At 42.1% G+C, this 21,190-nt stretch overlaps 1 protein-coding gene across 2 annotated transcripts in view; it reads right to left on the bottom strand.

The window, feature by feature from the left end:
• SLC66A2 (solute carrier family 66 member 2) overlaps positions 1-19,788 on the bottom strand; it is a 298,272-nt gene extending 278,484 nt beyond the window's left edge. Inside the window, exons 1-2 of one of the 2 annotated variants that reach the window (XM_069219778.1) lie at positions 19,590-19,788; positions 9,053-9,354 (exon numbers count right to left, since the gene is read on the bottom strand). In XM_069219778.1, coding sequence (XP_069075879.1) covers positions 9,053-9,261 — 209 coding nt within the window. In that variant the 5' untranslated portion in view covers positions 9,262-9,354; positions 19,590-19,788. The remainder of the gene's footprint in view (positions 1-9,052; positions 9,355-19,589) is intronic. The other variant, XM_069219779.1, reaches the window with a different exon arrangement.
• Positions 19,789-21,190: the final 1,402 nt, after the last annotated feature.

Raw genomic sequence — 21,190 nt, 5'->3', positions numbered from 1 at the left:
ACTACTCCCCCTCTAAATTTGCAATGAGCCCATTATTTGGACCAACTTAATCCTCACTCATTTAAACCTCGGGGAATCATTATGCTTTTTCTTGAATTACCTGACCTTCTACAAGTCCTAAAAGCTGTCAAGGACAAATGCCATTATGGTCTGGTCATAATATATTAATTTCTCAGGACACTTCCAATGTGACCAACAAAATGTGGAAGATGTTGTGGCCTTGAGACCTTAGGTGAGACAACTGAACATACGCTATGGCATCCTCTACCCCTGCTTATGCTAGATTACCTACAAAGGCACTCCAAAATCATTTGATGATCCAGGTAAATTAAAACTATTTGTTCGACCATTACACCTCAAGTTATCGGCACTATTGCCCAGAAATCATAAGAATTTTGCATGCGCTTGTTTTCTTTATTCTTCTACTTTCTTGAAAACTAGCTTTTTATTATTAACCTATTTTATCTATTCTCTGCTGTTGTTCATTTTAGGGTGTTGACACATATCATACAGCTTCTCAATACTTTATTTTCAGATCTGGATATTTATCATTGATCAGTCTTTTTTTCTACTTTTTTATATCTCTCCCCTTTTCTATTTTTTTTATACCTACCTCTATGCTGCAAGTGTTTTTATGATATTAATTTTCTTTGTACCGCCAACTATTTACCCCATGTTCTTCTTAATAAACTGTGTAATTTTGTCTCCCTTCCCTGCATGTACCACATATTTCTGTACCCTTGTCCTCGTGTCTCCAATATGTTTAACGTTGTCTCATGGAATGTTCGAGTTAACTGCCACTGGATCAAAAGGCAAAAGGAACTTTCACATTTAGCTAAGCTTAATTCTCAAATTGTGTTGCAATCCCCATAAATTGAATTCACTTTTTTTCTTAGTGTACATCAAATAATGTCCAAATTGATTATATTTTCGTCACAATTTGTTTTCTCTCTAATATACAATCCTCCGAAATAGGCTCCATTTTTATCTCCAATCATTCACCAGTATTGTCCACCTTTTATTTTTTTTTAAAACAACTCCAAAACTGGCTGCTGAAGATTTACTAACTCCCTACTATCTGATCGACATTTCATAACTAAAGCCACTACATTTATTCAATACGTTTTTCAAACTAACAAATCTACTGACACATCCATTACTAATAACTGGGATGCGTTTAATGCCTCCTTCAGCGCTTCTGCCATAGCTTACTATGCCAGAAGAAAAAAAAGACTAAATACTCAATATTTCACTCTACTTCAGCAAATTAAGATGCTTAAACAAGCTTACCTTACCTCCAAATCTTCTTCGATGTTGCATGACCTGATCAAAGCCAAATCTGATCTTAACAAACTTGCTACAGCTGATGCCAAATTAAAGCCAGTAAAAGGCTAGCTAACTATTTAGAAATAGACAAAGAGCATAAGACTATTGGCCCCATTATCAATGAACCTGATAATTCCACTTTGCTCTCTAATTCTATCTCCCACACCTTCTAGTCATTTTATAAAACATTATTTACAAGAAGATGCCACCCCTTCCCAAACCTCCATCCCTTCCACATGTATTTTATGAGTTAGATGCTGACATTACACTCCAAGAAAATTTTAAAGTAATCATATCCCTGAAAAAGCTAAGGCACCTGGTCCAGATGGATTCTATATCGAATGTATTACTTTCCATTCCTCATTTCTTTAACTCAAATTATTTGAGCTTTTTAACTTCTTTCTTTCTGATTCTCTGAATGCATGTTTCAATAAGCCTATCTCGGACTTTAAGCAGTGTTCCCTGGAGGTTAAGCTATCTGCCTATGAGGACGATGTTCTAATTTATATGTCCAATCCTTTGTCCTCCCTGGAATTTTTTATACACAAGTTTCTATTATACTTTATCTTTTCTGTTTGTAAACTTTATTTTTCTAAAACTAAAATTTTACCACAGAGCTCCTCTTGTTACCAATATATGGTTGGCAATACTAGTTTTATATGGTGTTCCTCAAAAATTAAGTACCTTGATGTTTGGTTTTCCCCTACCATATCTGACACACTTCACCATTACTAAACAATGTTAAAATCCAAACTACAAACATTTACTTTAACTTGGTCTCCTCTACATCTATTGGGGGAGACTTGATACCAGTAAAATGATGATTGAACATGTTATCTCTGATACTCTTTAAGATCCCTAATTACTACTTTAAACAACTTGACTCTATGTACAAAATTCATATTGAATGCTCAGTATCCATGGAATGCCCTCTTAAAAGACAAATGGTCAAAATGTGAAGGTGATGTGCGATTCCTGATTTTGTGCTTTACCACTCCACTTTTTTGATTCAACAATTTTATGCTATGATTAATGATTTTCAACATTAGGCTTTTTTCCACAATGGATTACATCTGAACACTCTTTATTGAATGATTTTTCCTTTAAAGATGTCCTTCATATGTCTAACTTTACTTTTATATCTCAATATCCCATTTTAAAATATTCACAGCACTTACTTCATACATTAATTTCTGCTGATCTTAACTGTCAACAATGTTTTTTATAATCCTTACACTAGTACAATAAATTTCACAATAGATCATTTTACTTTAAACGTTAGAAGGAGAAGGGTATTATGTTTGTACACCAAATTGTGAAAGATAATTCTACTGAATCTTTTCAATAATTACTACTACATTATCAATTACCTGACCCCTTTTTGAAGAAATATAAGTTAATTCCCTTCTGTTTTCAATGATTTCTTTCTACATCCCACTGCATTCTGCCTCACTTCTGCTTGTACACGTGACACCTTTAGATTTGGTCTGCCATGACCCTATTCCTAAAGCATTATATGCAAAACATTACTATAAAATAACATTTTTAGAACCAAAAGTCCTCTTGAATTGTTATGGAAAGCTGATTTATCTATGTAATATTCTGCACAGTTCTAGGACAAAATCTGGCTTTAAATATTCAACACCTCTGAGGCTGCTTGCATTACACATTTCCTATTTTTTATTTACAGTGGAGCTGTTATTACGCCAGAATGTATTTCTAAAATTGACTCATCTGCTTCTCCATTATGCTGATCTTGTTCTCAATACAATGGTTCTTCAATACATATGTTTTATAGTTCTTATCAAGTTACCAATTTCTGGACCTCATCCTGGTCTAAATGTTTAAAGATTTTCCAATGTAATATTCACATAGGTTTTTTGTCATCTAGTTTTGATAATTTATCTCCTAAACTTATATTGCTTGATCTCTTTATTCCACTAACTTTCAAAGATATATTCTCTATTTGGAAAGATATTTCTAAACTCTCTGTATTAACATGGTGGAATTTAATTTGCGATGAGGTTACCCTTTACTACCTTCCTCTCAATGCACGCAATTCATAATCTTTATTCGGCTATACCAAAAGTAAGCCATAAAAGCGCATCTCAATGCACTCATCAATGTCTTAATTTCTTTTTTCTCCCTTTCCCCCTTCTCTAGCTTTCATTTTAATTTTACTCTTTTATTCCCTTTTTTGATTACTTCTTTCTATTTACTTTTTTATAGAAAATGGCAAACAAAAAAATAATAATTTCTTCACTACATATAAGTTTACCTTGTTTTTCTCACACATTCAGTGCTTTTAACTGAATGACTCTTATTGCACATAGTACTCAATTTCTTACTTTGTTATTGCTCCTTATATTCAAAATAAAATTATTTAACTAAAAACATGGATTTTAGGGAAAGAGAGCAGTCTGAGCGCTGTTCTCCGTGTGCCTCTCGCTCAGCAACTTAGAGCAATCTCCCACAAGAAAGCGGGCATGCCCATCTTCCTCTTTAAGCCCACAAGTTTTGCCAGTAATGGACCTCTAGCCATCACGTATCCCATCTAACCCATTTGCTGGGTAAGTCTACCATCTATCCACCTGGCTATCCACGTGATCTGAGCTGCCAAATAATGCAGCTTAAGTTCCGGGAGCTGCAGACTGCTTTGCAATAGCGGTAGCTTTAAGATGCTCAGAGACACACACTGCCAATTCTCTGACCATATAAAATCCCTTAAGATCCCTTCGGACCTTTACATCAGCTTGATGGCCCCCATTTACGATAAAATAATGAACTATTAAAGCAACCTCAGAAGCATCACTATATTAGCATCATAAGGGCTTTTCTGCCTATTACAGACAGCCACAGGGATGCCCCAATTCCATACTGCCTTTCACACTTCTCAGTGACGCTCCCATATTCCCTGCCACCAGGTCTATAGATCTATGATACATCTCTACTCCCAAATATCAGAATGTGTGTTGCTTCCAGGTGAAACCCCAGCAGGTCAGCGCTTTGGGGCCCATCTGCATAGTTTGAACCATGGGGAAGGTGCATGCCATCGTCTAATTGGATTGCAGATCCAACAATCTTCTAATCTCTAGTTACCAAACCATAGGTTCCAAACCCTCTGCCTCACGTCTTAGGAACAGCAACATGACATACATAGAATGTGCAAAGACATGTGTTTCCCACCTTGCAGTAGAATTCCCTTGTCCCTATTTTCCATTCTTAGCAGCTCTGCAAAGGCCTCTATGGGCAGGGCGAAGACCACTGAGGAGGGTAGATAGATAGATAGCCCTGTTTAGTCGTTCGGCAAATGGAATGTGATGGAGTAATCACTTTGAGTGTTCTAAGATTTACTGTGGGGCAATGGTAAAGGAGCTTATTCCACTTTACTGAGTTCTCACCATGCCCATTTGCTTGAGTACCTCAAGAAAATCTCCAAATTAGAGTATCAAATGCCATTACTAGATCAACAGCTAACATAACGATATTTCGGGATACATTAGCTGGTATTTCACCCATTAATCCTATAAGGCATCTGATATTGATAAATGACACCATTTTGGTTGTGGTGTATTAACAATACCAAATATAGCTAAAGTCTTAAGGACATCTTTGCCAGTGTTGCATTTTTCTAGTCAGTCTCAATCATCAGAAAATCCTGTAAAGAACAATGATGTATCATAATCTTCACTTTGACAGAAAACAGCAACATGTTGCCATTCCCTGCCTCTCTCAGAACGTTTTGACTTCTATGAAGGAGGCTGTTTAAACTGAGCAGCAGTGTGATTTGAAAATATGAGGACAAATTGTTTTTTTATATTAAAAGGGTTGTTAATCTACCTCTCTGGAGGATCGTGTTCCTGCCTTGATAATGTAACAGCCTGACAACAAATGGATGGAGGGAGCACTCACTGGTGGTCATTTGGCTGGGTCTGTGTGTGCCGAGTCCAGGTCAAAGCACCTTGAGAACCTAGAGAGGGACACTGTTTCTGTTACCCGCTTTCAAGGAATGACACCATATTAGTTCCATCTGCTCCCTCGGGCACTCCCGCAACTGCTGTTGCAGCCTTACATCTCCTCCACTATATATTGCAGAAATCTCACTCCCTCTGGGACTACTGCAATCTATGTCCTCAGTGTGCGTGAAACTGAGCGCAGTTCATCAATGGCATCTTCCAGTGCTTTGGCCCTCTCCATCATTTTCAATTGGTCTTCCCGTAACAGGTACATGTCCACAGCAACTGCATTAACCATAGCCTCTAGTGCATCTCGGGTGGCATTAATCGCAGACAGAATTTTACTTAATTTGTCCAAAGGGGTTTTAATTGGCCTATGGCAGCACTTTTGCACTGAGCCTCTGCGTGGTCGCACACTGTCTCTGGGTCATAAGGGTAGGCCATCCTTGAGCCAGGTATTTCACTGATCCCCTTCAGGAGTCCCATCTTTGTTGCTGGTTTATTGCAGGGTCTCATTTCACTTACACCTCCATGACAGTCTTGGTGAGTCTTATTAGGATTATTGCCTACTACCAGTACTTCTACTGACTGGGCCCCAAGGAAGTGGAGATAATGGTCCAACAGTGTAATAATGAAAGAGGAAGGTGTGGCATATCACGTTGCTCTTCAAATACACCCAGGTTGTTTACTTGGGGTCTAATCCCCATATGACTGTTACCAGTAATTCATTTCCGTGAGCTCTTTACACACGCATTCCCTATTTTCTATGTTTAGGACAAGGTATTGCTTCTTCATACGTTATTGATTGCCTCTCCAATGGGGTGAGCCTTGCAGAATTCACCTCTAAGGAAACATCCATGCCCCAGTGTTCAAGTCTGAGGGTCCACTAGTGCCCACTTTCACTTGAGGCTTCCGGTACAGGATATATAAAATGCGGCTACAGGTCCCCTCTTGCACCCAAGATCGCCCAGGGCAGTATCACTCTCTCGTTCCCCAGGTTTGTAGTGCTCTAGGCTTCTTTTCTTGCCACCAGAGGGAATCACTGGGTGTGCCCTCCTCGCATGATCGCACATTTCTTCTGGTGTTGGGTACAGTCTTACCTTTGGGAGGAGGCACTCTCTGTTGCCAACTCAAAATTCCACTCAGTATTTAACCCAGGTGGCAACAGGTGTCAATCCTAGTACTAGCCTCATTCACTGGTGTTTTCTCAGTGAACGAACTCCATCGGATGCCACGTGGGGTCCATTAAAGTGGTGGTTGTGAGGATTCAGCATGCTGCATTGTTCCCACACACTCGGTCGGGCCATGACCACGCCTCAGGTTGCAGGGAGCTGTAAAAGCCAATGTGGCTGCAATTAAGGACCCCAGGGAGATGCTGCATGGACCAGCTCCACTTTTGGATTCTGGCTACCTGCAAAGTTTGTGAGAGCCGCTAAACCTTTGGCATCCCTTGCCCCTCTACCAAACCAATATAGTGGGGATGCTTTAGACCAGGTTGGAGCTTAGCAAAACACACCTTGCGCCAGGGGCTGCTGGCGATATCCTTATTTGAACTCAAGGGTCATGACACTTAACCAGTCCTGTGCATATAAGCAAGTCAAATGCACTAGATCTGAAACAAAACAACCCATCCATAGCTGTTGTTCCTAATGATAGTAGAGACATTGAAACCATTCAAATTCCATGCCCTGGATGCAGGACAACTATGCTAGACAGAGCACAGGGAGAGCATGGCCTACAAAGTCTAAGGCCATAAATAGTTCAAGCAGCTACAGTATGATGAGAAAGCGTTAATTTGACTGGCCGAGTTTGTCAATTAGAACTTCAGCCAAAGTGTGCCCTAAACATAATTAGATATGAATATCAACAAAGGGAGCCAAGAATGCATTCTTGTACACTAAATGCTAACAATTGTCCTACTACTACATTATGCAAAATGTAGTCCTTAATTATTCATTCCTGTGCTGTCAAGAGCTGTCGTTTTTTAAGTAAAAAGGTTAGTAGTAAGTGTTTTTGCTCTTTGCATATATAGTGACTGGAAAAGGACAGATTTAGAATAATGACTATTATCACATTCGTTATCTAGAAGACCAGGAAAGGCACAGAAAGTTAACTTGTGTAGGTTAACTGCATCTTCCATATAATAAGTATACCAAAGACTTACTTATCCAATAGATTCTAAATGAATGGAAGGAAGGTCCCAAAATCAATGTAACTAACCAGCCTTCATATGCTAATGATGCATGTTTGTCATGAAATCTAAGTGGTCTAAAAATACGTCTGCAAGTCATGCTAAATTGAGTTCCTCAGAAATAAACAATGGTAAAATAAAATAAAAAATAATAGTGTCTGGAAAGCCAACCAAAGGTACATCTAGCCAATTAAAAAGGTGCTGTTTTAGAAAGAACAAAACCGAGCCTTGGTTATCGATCACTGAACTTCTGGGCCTGAGGTTCTAAGTTTGCATTAAAAGTAAATGTTTCAGCTACAATTTATTATAGTATGCAAATTTAGGAAGAAATATAGTTGTGTAAAGTAAGAATCTGGCTTAGCTCTACAAGGTTTGCTTTCCCATCCATGGATGTCTGAATTTAGTCCAGCACACCAGCACTTGAATGTGACTGTACAGGTTATTGTAGCCCAACACAACCCCACTCAAGACATAATTGATGTGGTGTCAGTACTTTCTGGGTTACTAACAGTCCCTTAAAAAGAGGTGAGGGACACTGTGGTAATTCGACCCCAATTGTGTGCTTTATAATATCAAGCACAAAACCTTGTAGCACTAAGCCAGACTCTTCTTTAACGCAGCATCATGAAATAAACATAATGCAGATAGGAACTTACTCAATGAAGCTAGTCTCTCAACTCTATGTGACATAACATTTTTGGTATGAAAAAGAGGCAAGCTTGGAATATGAGATGGCTCAACCTGTCATTCTACTCTTGGAGTACTGATAAATTTAGGATGGCTCTCTGCAACGAATTTAGGGCCTGATTTAGAGTTTGGCATTGGGTTTACTCCGTCACAGATGTGACGGATATCCCATCCATAATATTACTAGTTCCATAGGAGGTAACAGAATTGTAATACAGTGGACGGGATATCCACCACTTTTGTGACGAGATAACGCGGTCCTACAAACTCTAAATTTGGCCCTTAGTCTTGTGCTCTCTGGCCTCTCAGTCAAGAAGTTTCAGGCTTTCACAATTGAGCGGTGCTTAAAGTAGATTCCACTGTATGTGGTCCATTTTTTTTTAAACAAAGTAATGAGGGTCTGGAAACTGAAAGCATATATTTTAATCACTACTCTGGTTCATATTAAAATTTATGTTTTTCATTTTTTTCTGTCATTTTGCTTAAGTTGTTAGTACAACGAAGAAGGGCTCATGCTCCAAGAACAACTTTATGAGCACATGGATTCAAATACAAATGGATACTTATATTTTTTGATGCAGACAGAAACGGGTCCTCACATTTATGTGCATAGTTTAGGTTCCTATCATGAGAGGAGCACATTTGAAAGTCGCACACTGGTCTCATGCCAAATTGATGTTCATAAGGAGCCAGAAAGGCTAAGAGATTCATTCTGCCCCAAAGATTATTTCAATGTACTATATTACAAAATGAATGTATGTTAATTGTGCATACATTTTTTACTTTGAAATTAATAGAGACTAATCAAATGTATCTGACATTCTTATTAAAAGGACAGTGACTGATAAAACACAATACAAAAAAAGACAAAATGCAAAATAAGTCTACTTACCAGAATAGTATTCGTAAAATATTTGCCACCAGGAGCATAAGACAGACATATGTCGAAAAGCCCTCCGTATTCTGAGTCCTTCTAATATCCCTGTATTGTGGGATGTATGGTACCACGCCACCAAACACCATGGCTCCAGCTGCTCCCCAGGAAACCAGCTGGTGCAGCACCTCTACAAGCCATTCCCAGTTGTTGTCTTCCATCTTCATGCTGCAGATAGGCAACAATCAGATGCGGAGGGCTTCTTCAGGCAACTGTAATGTCACCCTGTTGCCATGGCTGCCACATCATCCTACTGCAAGCTGAAACACAAAAACAAATCCATCGTGAATGTGAGATTAAGGTTTGGCCTACATTTAATTTACTGCTGAACATAAGTCATCTTCAAAACATTATGAATCACCAATAACTCGATGGGACTTGAAAGAGTGAGTCAAGGGGCCAACTCATGCAAAGCTTTGAACAACCACTTTTAATATTAGATCACATATAAGTGCTCAGGTCAAAGTTGGCATCTTAAGCAATAATTAATTCACTTTAATTGTGTTTTGCTTAGCAATGACAGACAGCCACATCAGTGAGGGTATGAAATCAGGCAGTTCAGAAGATGGAAAGTAAGATAATTGAGAAGAAACGCAGGGGAAAATTCAGAAAGAAAGGGATTTAACAGAAATTGGCTGGGAAGAAAAAGCAATTGAGGGAGTAAGGTGGGCATGTAACAAGATGTAACCTACTAAGAGGATGGGAAAGCTAAAGATGCAAATAGGGAAAAGAGGTAGAAAAGTAATGAAGACAGAAATGACAAGAGTAAACTGGAGGAAGTGAAAAGCAGGGAATGGACAAATAAAAGGAGGGTGCAGTGGAGGAGGAAGCGAAAAAGATGCCACTTCACTGATCTTTTATTTCTGATGTCATTATGTGATGCTCTTATAAACAATAGTATAAGCATAGTTTAGGCCTTCTACCACCTTAGCAGCAAATGATACCAATATTTTAAGCTTAACTTCTAAGGTCCCCATTACAAGTGACCAGGTAGGTGAAGGTGGAAATACCTAGGCCGCAGATACAGTATCCAGCTGGTAACTCCACCACAATTACGAGCCACTGGGAGCTTCCAGGCCTCAAATCATGTTAAATATGTAGGACTCAGATTTAACTAATCTAGTTATGCAGGTTTCCCTCGTAACTTTTCCTTCTGCTTTAAGCAGGAGGAAATGTGTGCGGAAACTCATTAGGTTTTGCCAGGTGCATTCCTGCAGCCGGAGAATCTTATAATCAAGCTGGATGGAATCCCTCACCGGGATATCGGTGCAAAATTCGGAAAGGGCATTTAATATTCTTGCAGAAACTTGCACCTTTTAATCACTCGTTAGCTCCTGAACAAAGAAAGTATACAAATGTCTGTCTCTCGACAACTTTGCTTGAAAGACAGCTTTCTTTTTTATGTCTCCATTACATCACCGCCATTTAACATCTTCCTTTCACCTGCTCAGAGACTATCCTGGGAAAATAATGGGGCACTGAAGAGGCAAGAAAGCAAGTAAGTAATCACATTCGAGCTGGAGCTGTAAACCTGCATTGGTCTTCTCGTAATTAACAAGCCCACACGACCACTGGAAACACAAACACTTCACCTATCCATGTGGACTTATTTAACAAATCACCATCTTAAGACAACTAGAGTCCTCATCTATTACCATTTTTAGACTTCTCAAAAAAGTTATTTCATGACTGCATTGATTTTGAAAAAAATGAAACGCTTGCCCTCCTGTAAAACGCTCAATATACTAGGGGTTAGATGTACAAAGGTAATCGTTTGCGATTTGCCATTTGGTAATCATAAACACCCACGTTCCAATGTGTGTATTACAAGTGTTGCGATTCCTGGTGTGTCGCAAATAGACCTGCCTTATCAATATTAGTGAAGTAGGTCTCACTTTGCGACCTATTGTGAATTTCTAAAATCACAGAGTTGGTTGCTAGCTGGGGTTAGCAGCCCACCATGTCTGTTATTGCTTTTAAATAAAACAATCTTTTTTTTTTTAATGTAGCCCATTTTCCTCAAAGGAAAATGGGATGCATTTCAAAGAAAAAAATGAAAGTTTCTTCATATTTTTAAGAGTAGGCAGTGGTCCATAAGACCACTGCCTGCTCTTAAAAAATGTTTTACAAACATTCACGCAGGAGAAGGGGTCCCTATGGGACCCCTTCCCATTTGAGAATCGGTTACCACCTACTTGAAGTAGGCAATAAAATGATTATGTTTTGCGACTGCATTTCGGTAGCAAAACATTCACACATACTGTGATTGGGTTTTAGGAAAGGACTCCTGAACACGCCCCTTTCTAAAAATCGCAAACCCAATTTTAAATGTACTGTGCTCACTTAACTGTTCTTTCCCTCATAGACATTACGAGTGGGAAGAAACTTGAGTGTTTCATTGCTGTTTAAAAAATAGTTAAATATATTGCGTATTTAAAATGTCCTTTGTTAATACTTGCCATACCAACGGAAGCTGTCCTGTTCACATGAAGCCCCCAAAAGATGACTGCCTAAAGCTGAAGATTACCTACTCATGCTTTGCAACTTGTTGCAGGGAATAATATTATAAAAATGTGTTCCCCGACTAAGGGAGGCTCACTATACTCGCTAGGCTCTCTGAGAGCCATCTGCGCTGACACTTTTTGTCTTATTCTGTTTGTCGATGTATGGGATTCATTCTGAGACTGACTTTATTCTGCTTGAACCTATTACTGAGAGACTCTACTGAAATTATCAGTGAGATTCAACTAGAAATTGTATACTTTCACATCAGAGACAAGAACTCTTTAAGTTTTCTGCTAAACTTTATTTTTCCTGAAACTAGATGAAAATAGGGATTCGATCTTTATGGGACACACAATAGGCTCTGTTCCGTAATTTGGATTGATTTTTATTGATTTGCTAATGCTAATAAAGATATTGATAAACTAATGACTTAAAACATTTTAAAAATAAACACTCATCATTGACTCATAAAAAGAAAATGTCATTGAGGAACTGAGAAAATTTAATATTTTTGATTTGCAGTTCTTTCCCTTCTCACTTGCCTGAAACTTTCATTGCCTTGGGGGTCCAGTAATAAGCAGGGGTTTCAATGAGAAAGGTTAACAATTATTTATTCCAACTATCCGCTTCAACACATTCCTTTGCTGTTACCACATTTTCCGTTTCTTACTCCTATACCCTTCAAGGCTGTAGAGATTTGTGGGTTTTGAGTTTTATAGGGTGATATGTTTATGTAGAATTTTGTGAATGGTTGATATATTCCGAGTGGTCGGCTAGTAATTGTCTTGTTCCGTGACAAAGTATTTCAGAGTGTAATGATGTTTTCTTTTAGTTTTAACATATCATGAATAGAAAGATTTCAGCATATGCGTGTACTACTGTTTTTGTCACTAATGTTCTTCACTAAAGTACAGGTGCAATCTTCTTCTCTGTGTCTTTAATTAAATCTAAACTGCTTATCACAGTAGTGAAGGTGATTTTCCATTGTGTGGCTGTGCACTTTTTTCTGCTGTTTTTAATACAATTATTTTCTGGAACTTTTAATGTTGCCAGGATAGTTCTTATTTCTACTGCTGCCCCTTTGACGTCCATTGTAAGAAACCCATGTGCACTTATAATGAACCCTTCTAAAAAAGAGTGTGGAACAAATGTAGGCAATGTAGCACAAGGTGTGGCAATTTCAATCATTTGCATTTTACGATCCACAGAGCTTTTTTACTTTGGCCAAAAACATTTCTGAGAAATTATAAAGTTGGGTTTGAAAACACTGTACTTTGGCAGTATAAATTAAGGTTCACCTATCTTTTTAATAACTCATTTGTCCCACTGAAAGTATTCAAGATACATTTAAAATAAATTCTTCTTCTTGTAAGAGATGAATTTAAAACAAAGTCAGTTACTTGCCTAGGTTTGTTTAATGCCCAATGATGATTGGTTGGTCGCAAGAAGTTAAGAAGAGATAGAAATGACAGGTCGGAGCCAACTTAATTTTGATCCTATTTCTCTTTTTTTAAACAACTTAAGTAACTTAAAATTATTAAAAGATAAATAGTTTGACTTTTGGATTTTCAAAGGTGTCTCAGTAGCTAATGTAAAGAATGTGAAAGACTGGAAAAACAATAAAAACAAGAAACTTGTTGTTGAAACAAGAACATGACTACTGTAGCCTCTTTGGCAAAAATTATTTTTAAATTTCATAACATAATCAAGATTTTCACTAATCACTTGTTCGCTATCCTTAACTTTATACATAACGGTCTTGCTTTTGATATGCTCAGTAGTGGTAATGATAATTTCCTTCTTTGTGCATTTCTATACTGCATAACATATTATCTCCTATTTATTCTAAATATTCTTTTGTGGCCACCCTCCTTTATAGCTTGCTTCCATCACATTTTATAATAAGTCACAGTACTTAATGATCCTTCTTTTTAGAATTGTTTATGTGTTCATCACATATTGTCAAATTAAAATAAATAAATAGGAAAAGTAAATAAAATTAATAAACAGAACAAATAATCACGAAAACAGATCAGGCGACAAATCTGCAGAAACTGGCACGGCAATGTAATAACCAAACATTTTTCCTGGTAAGGTCCACTGATCAATGGTTTCATGCTTTCTGCTGAACCAATTACGGCGACATAATCAGGAAGTGCTTGATAACTTTGTGGGTTTTCATCAACAGTCTCAGACTGGTTACAGGCTACAGTGTGACTTTGCTCCAGAAGGCAGCATCATAAACAGAGTGTATCAAAGCAACTTGAGTGATAAGGCTCAGACAGCAAAAAGCATTTTACAGTCCTGAAACCTAAGCCTATGAACCCATGGAAGAAAGAGTACAGAAGCCAAACTACAGATGTTAGCGTTTGGTAAACATGGTGATAAGGGTGTGGCACATACGAGCAAATGGTACACTACTTTGTGCCATTATGGACAGAGAGACCAGAGAAACAGTACAGAATAATGATATTGCTACAGACCCACCCTACTGCACTTTGGAGTTGTGGCCAGGCCTAAGGTGGGCCAACTGAGTGATCCATCCAACCCAAATAGGGAACTGAACAGAACGGCATTAAGTTCAATGACACAGTCCCATGACTCACTTGCTGGGAATCTGAACTTCTTCCAATTCAATAAGTGACGAGATGTAAGGGGGCTCTCTGAAGAAATCACTTTTAATTGCCTCAGAAAGAAGGTGCCCTCCTTCTCTGGCATTCACAAACAACCTGTTGCAATGGTAGGGGTGAGATATGAGCATCATACAGAAGGATACTAGTGGTGAGAAAGCAGACAGTGCCCACGGAAAGCAGCTACAACTGGCCAGACTCTTACAAAGTGAGTCAGTGGTCACCATGAGCCAGTGGCAGGACAGAGAACACCGCAAGCATAAATGAGAGCCCTCTTATCCGAGCAATGAATCAGAAAGTCACTGGATTCACTGGGGGCCATCACCTGTGTGTAAACTCCCATAAGCCAGGAGGGGGCCACCAAAGACTGCCAGATTGGCCAGCTTGCCACTAAGACTGTGCTGTGTCGGCCATCACCCAGTGTAACTGAGACTGTGGACTGATGCCCTTATCTCCGACCGCTCTCTCCACCCAGGAGTGCCAGATGGGGGTTGCCGAAGACTGAAAAGTCCATTGCCCAGAGGATCTGGCCAGATGCAGACTGTTATCCATGCCTGCGACCCCAGATGCCAGGAGCGAGCCACTAGGATTGTTGGGGCTGTTGCTGTGTCATCAGAGTCCTCACATACCACAAAGGGACTAAGGGCCATTTGTACCAACGCATTTTCCCATAAACACAGAATGGGTAAAACCCTTTGATACATCTGGCCCTAAGAAACAAGATTAGAACCCGCCCTGAGATACAATGCTGCTTCATTCATTTATCTAGGAGGACCTCAAAGAAGGAGCTGCTGCACCAAAAGGCGTCCAGCGTAGTGACTGCCTCATAAGCGCTGCCCGCTGAACTCAGTCCACACCGCTTGCTGTGGTTGAAGAGCCCTGGCTCCCCGGCACTTCAGAGATCACAGCCAAGTAAGAGTGAAGCAGGGCTGCAGGCCTGTCATAGAGACTTGTGCTAGGGTGCGTGTGTTCCACCCGAGAGCTGACTTTGAGTCCAAAATCACACCTGGAGCCCATGCTGGTGTAGACTCACCCGTTGTCACCTCCTGAGTTCAGACTGGTGACAAATTTAGAGTGGAGGGAAGGGATGAAGGAACTGGCAGGAGGAGAGTACAGCCTAGTTCAGAGCTAGGACATTAGCCTTAAAAGGAGACTGTGGACTTATTTAATGCGTTGCAATTTGCATATATAATAAATACTCTTTATATACTAAAATCAGTACTGGACTGGACAATCACATTATTGGGAACACTGTGGGTATTTGGAGTCGTGAGTCCGTGCATTACTTGCCCTAACTTCCTCCTTAACAGCCTTGGACTGCTTGACCCGCACTACCGTAAAGAGTCAAGTACTGAAGGGGTACCTGGGCCAGTTATTCAGAGTCAGTAGTAGGTCAGGCCCCGGAAGGAAAAGGAGACAACCCCCTAGGTCAGGCCCAGTTGCTCCTGCTTGCCCCGTGGCCTTTGAAAGGGAGAATAAAAGTGGTTCTCTACGTTTGTTTAAATATAGGGACTAAATATATGCTACGTTAATTTACTCCTCGTATTGATCCTTACGCTCCAAGGTCCAGTGGATGCTAATTTGCATTATTGGTCAACTGAACCTTAGATGTGCAGCTAAAAAGTAAGCCTCTAAATAGAACAGGATTATCACAACTGTGTTTTACCTCTGCTGAATACAATATTAGTGGTGGGCGAGCCACGCAAGGCTTGAGGACTCAAGCCAGAGGCCCGGAGCTGACTCAGCTAGAAGTCCTCTTGGACCCTCAAGCCTGAATCTAGCAGAGTGTTGAAGTGGCTTTTGCCTGCCACTCACGGTCCACCATCATCTAAATAGAATTAAAAACAAAGGTTAAACCTTTCTTGTTAAAAAAGGGAGAAACAAGTAGCCATCTAGTGGGTGAAACACATAATGTGAAACCAGAAAAACAGCGACCAATCCCGGCATCCCTACTTGGTGAGACTGTGTGATCCTTGACAAATATTTTATTTTACAAGCCTCCTTTACTTCGTCATCACATGAGTTCCTGGTGTGCGACACAAAAATAATCTGACGTATTAAGATGAAACTCTTATGCATGTTAAAAAAAATACCTTTTATAAATTTTTAAGACGCTATCATATTTTCGCATGATGTTTGTTGCATGATTTAGATCACAATTTTTTTCAGGACTCAGCTCATGCATGGGCTCTTAGAGCCCAACTTGTCCCTTGGGTCGGCTCTCCCTTTTAACTTGCTGGCTGGCTCACCGCTATACTATATATTGGGTAAAAAATTATACTAGCTAATTAGGGCATTCAGAAACAATACACATAATTTGTACAATGCTTTAAAAGAAACAAACTAATATCATTGTAGTAAAGGTGTATATTTCTGCAGGACAAGAAGCTCTGGGGAAAGATCACTTGAAAACTGAGATCTCCCAAATATGAGGTGATCACCTCAATCCATGTCATTATGGACAATGTTTCCAGTCCTGGGCGTTTGTGTGTCAATCTAATACATTCTTGGTGTTGCAGTCTTGGTTTGAATCAATCAAACTAATTAGTTTTATGCAGTGGCATAACAAATGCCCCTGCAGTCCCTGATGGGCAGGGGTGCCCTAGGCTCCAGAGAGCCCCCTCAGCACAGTACACTGTGCACGGGTGGCAGGCCCATGTCTGGGTCCAGGGGGAGGGTGCCCCCTCCAGGTACTTTGCAGAGGGACTTCCCTCAAGTTTTGTTACACCTCAGGTTTGATGCACTAGTTAGCACTGATTTGTAAGTGAAAAGTTCAGGGCTGAAAGCAATGTCCTTAGTGACCTGGAATAAGGCGGTCACCAAATATTATTTTTCCACTCTGCCCTACTCACCTTGGACTCAATCATGCAAGTCAACAACACTGCTTTTCTTGCCCTCAAAAAGGCAATATGTTGATTCAGCCCTGGAAAGATTCAGGCCCTCATTACGAGGCTGGCGGTCATCAGATCGCCAGCCTCGCTGTGGCAGTCTTATTGCCATGAACCCGCGGTAAAGACTGACGCATTATAAGTTGTGGGGTTTGGCAGAGGCCAAACCTCCACAAGACCGCCTGGTCCGCTGGTGCGGTCACACCGACGTGGCCGGCAGTGAGCTCTTCCAGCCCGGCGGCAGGCCTCTGACTGTCAGCCTGAATACACAGTTGCAGACCATCAGGCTTTCCGTGGCGGTCACCCCACCACAAAAACGCTGGCAGTAACGCATCTGGCGACAGGAATCCTCATTCCTGTCACTAGCACAAGCACCCCCACACATATGCATACACTCCCCCACCTGTCCACACATCCAAACACCCTCCCAATTGTACACACACTTCCAAACACCCCCCAAACGTAAACACACTTCCAAACACCCCCAACCATACACATCCATTCTAACACTCCCACCCGCTCTCACACTGACATACACACCCGCTCTCACACTGACATACACACCCCCACTCACACATAGGCACCCCTCTCCGCAAACATTCACACCCCAACACCCCCCGGCAATCATCGCCACCCCCGCATACGCATACATTCACACACACACACCCCTCCGCATACGCATGCATTCACCCCCACACCCCCACTCACTCGCAGACTTGCACACATGCACCCCCACTCGCATGCATCCCAATACCCACACCTACTCACTCGCACACCAACACCCCCTCCCCTCCACATACATGCAGACACACACACCCAACCGCACACATACATCCAGACACCCTTACTTGCTTGGTCACAAACACGCACTCATACACCCCCATTAGCACACATACACGCGCACACATGAACCCAACACTCACCCACTTTTGGACAATCAACCAACCTTTTCCGGCAAGCTGGTCCTCCGGGAGGGGATGGTTCCTGGTGGTTTTGTACCACCAGCAAGACTTCGCCAAGCCGTATTACAGCTCGTAATACGGCAGTCGGAGTCTGGCCGGTGTGACAATGCTGGTGGTGCAGCCGCCTCTTCAGCTCCGTCCGCCTACCTCCAATAAATGGGCAGACGTCTAAACACAACTCCTAATATGGCGGTCAACAGACCACCAGCACTGGCGGTCTGTTGACTGCAGAGGCTTTGGCGGTCCTTGGAAAAGACCGCCGAAGTCAAAATGAGGTCCTCAGTCTCTTTGATCAGTAAATTCCACACAAATGTCAGCTGGCAGAGCATTAAAGCACACAGCTACCTTGCTGTCTCTAGCTACACTTCACCAGGCCCCTAAGTCACAAGAAACTCCATTAATACATTCAAAGGGGTGAAAGCTGCCCAGTCCAAACACCAACTATCACACGTGCACAACCCAATGCTTGGAAATGAGCCCCTTACGTGACAAAGCGGTTACGGTCCTGTCACATCAACATCCCCAGTGGTAAAAATGTCAAGAGCGAAGAGATGCAAATACCTAAAATATCAGATTATTAAACATGTTGTTGTTTTTTGGCCAGTAACCATGCTTCTTTAGGGCCCTCCCAAACAAAAAAATCCTAGATCGGGGCCTACACATCAACCTTCAGCAGAACTTCAGTCCCCGGCCCTCACAACTTTTAAACGAAGTCTATCAAAGCTTGTAATTATGTGAAATCAACCCACGTAGCGCCTGCGCGAGCACTACACGCTGAATATTCAAAGTTAGCACCATGGCAAAGGGTATGATCTGACTTCTTGGCTCAGCCCATCAAAGTGGAACACGTCCCATTATTAATTGACTTTTTGGTGTCAACATGAACAGCTCGCAGTGCAGCGCACTTGGTCAGCACGAACTGTACCGCAGAGTCAACAATAGCAACGCCTCAAACTCTGGCAAGAGGCACCTGTCGTGCGTCACACGTATACGGCCAGCCACATCCCACACATGCACGTTCAGCCTACAGCGCCCCTGCCACATCACACACAAGCTAACCACATGACACACTCCGGCAGCACCAGCTACATGTCATACAGACAGAATGTGTCTCGTGCTGCTCGCATGACCCACATACAGCCTAACTGCATGAATACACAGAGGGAGCGGGGGCAATTCAGGCCAAGGTTCGGCCGTCATGCGCCTAGAAGTAAGGGACACAAACGCTGCTCAGCGGTTAAAAGCAGCCGAGCTTGGTGTACACACAGCTGGCTTTATGAGCCGGTTCAGTGCTGTCCTGCTGCCCCCTGCCCGCCCCCTCTGTCCTCGGTCTGCTGCAAGCACTGTTACCAATGCCCAGAGGAGGGGGACCTCGGCCAGCTGCCGTCGAGTGTGTAGGGGGATTATCGCAGCAGTAGCTTTGTTAGAGTCAACAGCACCCAGGGCGCCCTTGGTCTCCTTTCCTGGTCAATGGAGGAATCGCCCCCTTTCCTGTCGTCTGTAGCCTCACCTCTCTTTCAAACAGGGGCTCTGAGGTGCCCTCTTCAGCTGCCTGCCGCCTCTGAAGGCGAATGTAGGGGTGTGTGCACGGGGGGTGAGTGGCTGGGTTACCGTCCTGATGAGACCCGGCTCTTCTGCTTCGCATCTGCACACACTGCACCCTGTTCCTGCTCTGCAACTCCTGCTCCCTGGCCCCGCCTCCCTCGCCCATCAGCTCCTCCTCTCCGCCTCCTGACCCTCCTCTCCGCACCCTGCTCCTAGCTCGTGGCGCTTTCATTGATTACTATGCACAAGCAGGTGGCGTAAGCATTATCCTTTGAAAGAGTAATATGATTGGGCTGATGATTGAGAAGATGTGGTCTAGTACCAGAGTAGGTTCAACATCCTGTGATTCTAGACAAACTACTTACTCTTTAAAACAAGCATTGGCAAGGCCAATAGTTCTCCCATTTTAGACTTATTGGCTTTGCCATGGTTTTTAGTGATAGTGTACTCCATGGGTGTAAGGAAATGCCTCCTTGGCATGGTTGCCCCCTGACTTTTTGCCTTTGCTGATGCTATGTTTACAATTGAAAGTGTGCTGAGGCCTGCTAACCAGGCCCCAGCACCAGTGTTCTTTCCCTAACCTGTACTTTTGTATCCACAATTGGCAGACCCTGGCATCCAGATAAGTCCCTTGTAACTGGTACTTCTAGTACCAAGGGCCCTGATGCCAAGGAAGGTCTCTAAGGGCTGCAGCATGTCTTATGCCACCCTGGAGACCTCTCACTCAGCACAGACACACTGCTTGCCAGCTTGTGTGTGCTAGTGAGAACAAAACGAGTAAGTCGACATGGCACTCCCCTCAGGGTGCCATGCCAGCCTCTCACTGCCTATGCAAGTATAGGTCAGTCACCCCTCTAGCAGGCCTTACAGCCCTAAGGCAGGGTGCACTATACCATAGGTGAGGGTACCAGTGCATGAGCATGGTACCCCTACAGTGTCTAAACAAAACCTTAGACATTGTAAGTGCAGGGTAGCCATAAGAGTATATGGTCTGGGAGACTGTCAAACACGAACTCCACAGCACCATAATGGCTACACTGAAAACTGGGAAGTTTGGTATCAAACTTCTCAGCACAATAAATGCACACTGATGCCAGTGTACATTTTATTGTAAAATACACCCCAGAGGGCACCTTAGAGGTGCCCCCTGAAACTTAACCGACTGTCTGTGTAGGCTGACTAGTTCCAGCAGCCTGCCACACTAGAGACATGTTGCTGGCCCCATGGGGAGAGTGCCTTTGTCACTCTGAGGCCAGTAACAAGGCCTGCACTGGGTGGAGATGCTAACACCTCCCCCAGGCAGGAGCTGTAACACCTGGCGGTGAGCCTCAAAGGCTCACCCCTTTGTCACAGCCCAGCAGGGCACTCCAGCTTAGTGGAGTTGCCCGCCCCCTCCGGCCACGGCCCCCACTTTTGGCGGCAAGGCTGGAGGGAACAAAGAAAGCAACAAGGAGGAGTCACTGGCCAGTCAGGACAGCCCCTAAGGTGTCCTGAGCTGAGGTGACTCTAACTTTTAGAAATCCTCCATCTTGCAGATGGAGGATTCCCCCAATAGGGTTAGGATTG

Source organism: Pleurodeles waltl, chromosome 2_2 (assembly GCF_031143425.1).
Source record: "Pleurodeles waltl isolate 20211129_DDA chromosome 2_2, aPleWal1.hap1.20221129, whole genome shotgun sequence".
Lineage (NCBI taxonomy): Eukaryota > Metazoa > Chordata > Amphibia > Caudata > Salamandridae > Pleurodeles > Pleurodeles waltl.
This window is presented reverse-complemented; position numbering and strand designations above follow the sequence as displayed.